The following is a 3602-nucleotide window of genomic DNA, read 5'->3' as shown; positions in this document are numbered from 1 at the left end:
GCTGCACACCAGCTGTCCACTCTTATCTGCACACACACTTTCGGGGGATATTAAGAGGTGGAGCTGTGTGCATAGAATTGAAAAAAAGGACTTCTGACCCTCACTGGGAAGGGAAGGGGGGTGGGGGGCGGTGGGGAAGGGAGCAATTGTGAGCCCTCTTTTGTCTGTGTGCAACTGTATTAAGAAGAATGCTCATCCCCGGCGATAAGTAAAGTGCCCAGTTACCGGGGTGAGATCAATACTCCTGCAGACTCCAGAGATTAACTCAGCTGCACTTAACTGCCCCGACCTAGTAAAAGGGGCTCACTCCCCACCTGCAAGGTGCTCTCAGAATTGGACTTCTTTTGTCTGTGTGCAACTGTATTAAGAAGAATGCTCATCCCCGGCGATAAGTAAAGTGCCCAGTTACCGGGGTGAGATCAATACTCCTGCAGACTCCAGAGATTAACTCAGCTGCACTTAACTGCCCCGACCTAGTAAAAGGGGCTCACTCCCCACCTGCAAGGTGCTCTCAGAATTGGACTTGTGAAAGGGAAGTGTTCAGCCCCAGTGCTGATGTCTCTCCCCGCTTGGTTTGTTTACAGCAATTTGTTTGCCCGGATGCGATGAGCAACATGGCTTTTGCGACAAACCTGGGGAATGCAAGTAAGTTTTCCACTGCCTTCCCACTCCCTTCTTTGTCTTTAACATTGATGCCATCGGTCATTTAAAGGGCCCGTTTAAATGCCTTTCTTCATATTAGATAGTAACTTGAGAAATCCAGGTGATGCCAGATCAAACTATTAATCTACAAGTCAAACATTAGTGCCATTAATATTAACTTGATGAGTTTACAATGCTGTGTGTAAGGTTTAGCTGTTTGACATTAGAGTAAACAAATTAACTACCTGGAACCATGGCTCTGTCTAAGGAAGTGGAAGAAATAGCTGGGACTGATGAAAGCTGATTCTGCGGTTGGACTTCATGACTTTCTCACATGAAGGATCACTGAGGGCTTTTCGGAAACTTGATCCTTGGCATCAGTGTGTTTGCAGAGTTTGTGATAGAGTTTCCAACTGTGAGAAGTCTAAATCTGATGAGACTTTGTTGTTGGGTTTTTTTTTCAGATGCAGAGTGGGTTGGCAGGGGCGATACTGTGACGAGTGCATCCGATACCCGGGATGCCTTCATGGTACCTGTCAGCAGCCTTGGCAATGCAACTGCCAGGAAGGCTGGGGTGGCCTTTTCTGCAACCAGGGTAAGTTCTCAGTCCCTGCCTGAGCCTCTTTTTTTTAAAATGCAGAAAGCAAGCAGCTATATCCAGCTCACCCACCCTGTGCCAGCCTTGCAAAGTAGCAAATATCTACTCTCTTTTTTTAAAAAAAATAATCTTTTACAGACTTGAACTACTGCACCCACCACAAGCCCTGCAAGAACGGTGCCACATGCACCAATACTGGTCAGGGGAGCTACACTTGTTCTTGCCGACCTGGGTACACAGGCTCCAACTGTGAGATTGAAATCAATGAATGTGATGCCAACCCTTGCAAGAATGGTGGAAGCTGCACTGTAAGTTTAAGTTGCTTTTGCCATCTGAAACCCCAAGGAAGGAGTTAATGTCAGTTTTCCTGATTTTCAAAATCCCTTTTTTGATTTCAAAGCAACTTCAGATAAATATTTTGACAATTTCTCATTTCTTTCCCCAAGGATCTTGAGAACAGCTATTCCTGCACCTGCCCCCCAGGCTTCTATGGTAAAAACTGTGAGCTGAGTGCAATGACTTGTGCTGATGGACCATGCTTCAATGGTGGGCGGTGCACCGACAACCCTGATGGGGGATACAGCTGCCGCTGCCCACTGGGCTATTCTGGGTTCAACTGCGAAAAGAAAATAGATTACTGCAGTTCCAGCCCTTGTGCTAATGGTAAGACCAAGCATGCAACAGTGACCTTCTAAAAGGAGACCATCCAGTTACTTTGGCTTCTGGACTGGAGTTCATAATAAGGCCCTATGGACCAGTCATGGTCCATCTCATGTCAATAGTTGAATTGTTGGAGGATCTGTACTTAAAAGGTACTGATGTAGTTTGGGCCACTGCTGCAGATCATATTTTCTCAAAGGGTGACTGTGGCCTGGTCACTTGGCCTGAAGCTTCATGCATAAAAATATGGAGGATTATACTTGCAAGTGTTTTGCAAAGACACTGAGGTCTGTGGATGCAAAACACCATACAAGTGCTAAATATTATGACTTGCAATCTGGTAACAATAATCTTTCTCTTTTGATTAATCTAGTGAAGACTTTCTTTACTGCAGTACTTCTCATTCATTGCCACTCAAACTCTGTAACTCGAGATTGTGGTGTTAACTTGATCTGGACTAGCTTTGTTGTCCAAGCTGAGTGAAACGTTAAAAAGGGAATAGGACAGAGAGTTAAAAATAGGTCTGATTATGTCCCTTTAAAAAACCCTGTACAGTAGATCAGACTTGGCAAAGGTTGAGTTAACCTCTCAAAAAGAAAGCTTCTCTTGGCTGCCCATTGTTGTGATCACCCCAAGAGCAACAGGTGGGAGGCTGTCAGGTCCAGCTGTCCACTACTCAGTGCTCATCCCCCTTGATGTCTTGCAGGAGCTCAGTGTGTTGACCTGGGGAACTCCTACATATGCCAGTGCCAGGCTGGCTTTACTGGGAGACACTGTGATGATAACGTGGACGACTGTGCCTCCTTTCCCTGTGTCAATGGAGGGACCTGCCAGGATGGCATCAATGACTATTCCTGCACCTGTCCCCCGGGATACAACGGGAAGAACTGCAGCACCCCGGTGAGCAGATGTGAACACAACCCCTGCCACAACGGGGCCACCTGCCATGAGAGAAACAACCGCTACGTCTGCGAGTGTGCCCGGGGCTATGGTGGCCTCAATTGCCAGTTTTTGCTCCCCGAGCCCCCTCAGGGGCCGGTCATCGTCGACTTCACTGAGAAGTACACTGATGGCCAGAACGCCCAGTTCCCCTGGATTGCTGTCTGTGCTGGGATTATTCTGGTCCTCATGCTGTTGCTGGGGTGTGCTGCTGTGGTCGTCTGCGTCAGGCTCCGAGTGCAGAAGAGGCACCACCAGCCTGATGCCTGCAGGAGTGAGACTGAGACCATGAACAACCTGGCGAACTGCCAGCGTGAGAAGGACATTTCCATAAGTGTCATTGGTGCCACTCAGATTAAACACACAAATAAGAAAGTAGCCTTTCACAGTGATAACTCCGATAAAAATGGCTACAAAGTCAGATACCCATCAGTGGATTACAATTTGGTGCATGAACTCAAGAACGAGGACTCTGTTAAAGAGGAGCACAGCAAATGTGAAGCCAAGTGTGAAACATATGATTCAGAGGCAGAAGAGAAAAGTGCAGTACAACTAAAGAGGTATCTCTCACAACTGAGCGTATGGGACAGCTTGACTCTGGGGGTGGGGTGTGTGTGTCTCATAGGTAGTGTTAAGCAGCAGCCATCTCACCTGTGTTGTCTCTCTTTGTCTTCAATAGTGATACTTCTGAAAGAAAACGACCAGATTCAGTATATTCCACTTCAAAGGACACAAAGTACCAGTCGGTGTATGTCATATCGGA

General features: G+C 47.0%; 1 protein-coding gene across 1 annotated transcript in view; it reads left to right on the top strand.

Moving 5' to 3' along the window:
- DLL1 (delta-like 1 (Drosophila)) overlaps positions 1-3602 on the top strand; it is a gene marked incomplete at its 3' end in the record, with an annotated part of 14493 nt that overhangs the window by 5423 nt on the left and 5468 nt on the right. Inside the window, exons 4-9 of the mRNA XM_010004228.1 lie at positions 585-645; positions 1107-1237; positions 1379-1548; positions 1687-1903; positions 2607-3399; positions 3519-3595. Of these exons, the coding sequence (XP_010002530.1) occupies positions 585-645; positions 1107-1237; positions 1379-1548; positions 1687-1903; positions 2607-3399; positions 3519-3595 (1449 nt within the window). The remainder of the gene's footprint in view (positions 1-584; positions 646-1106; positions 1238-1378; positions 1549-1686; positions 1904-2606; positions 3400-3518; positions 3596-3602) is intronic.

Source organism: Chaetura pelagica, unplaced genomic scaffold, assembly GCF_000747805.2.
Source record: "Chaetura pelagica isolate M959 unplaced genomic scaffold, ChaPel_1.0 scaffold708, whole genome shotgun sequence".
Lineage (NCBI taxonomy): Eukaryota > Metazoa > Chordata > Aves > Apodiformes > Apodidae > Chaetura > Chaetura pelagica.
Note: the sequence above shows the minus strand (reverse complement) of the source record. Positions and strands in the feature narration are given on the sequence as shown.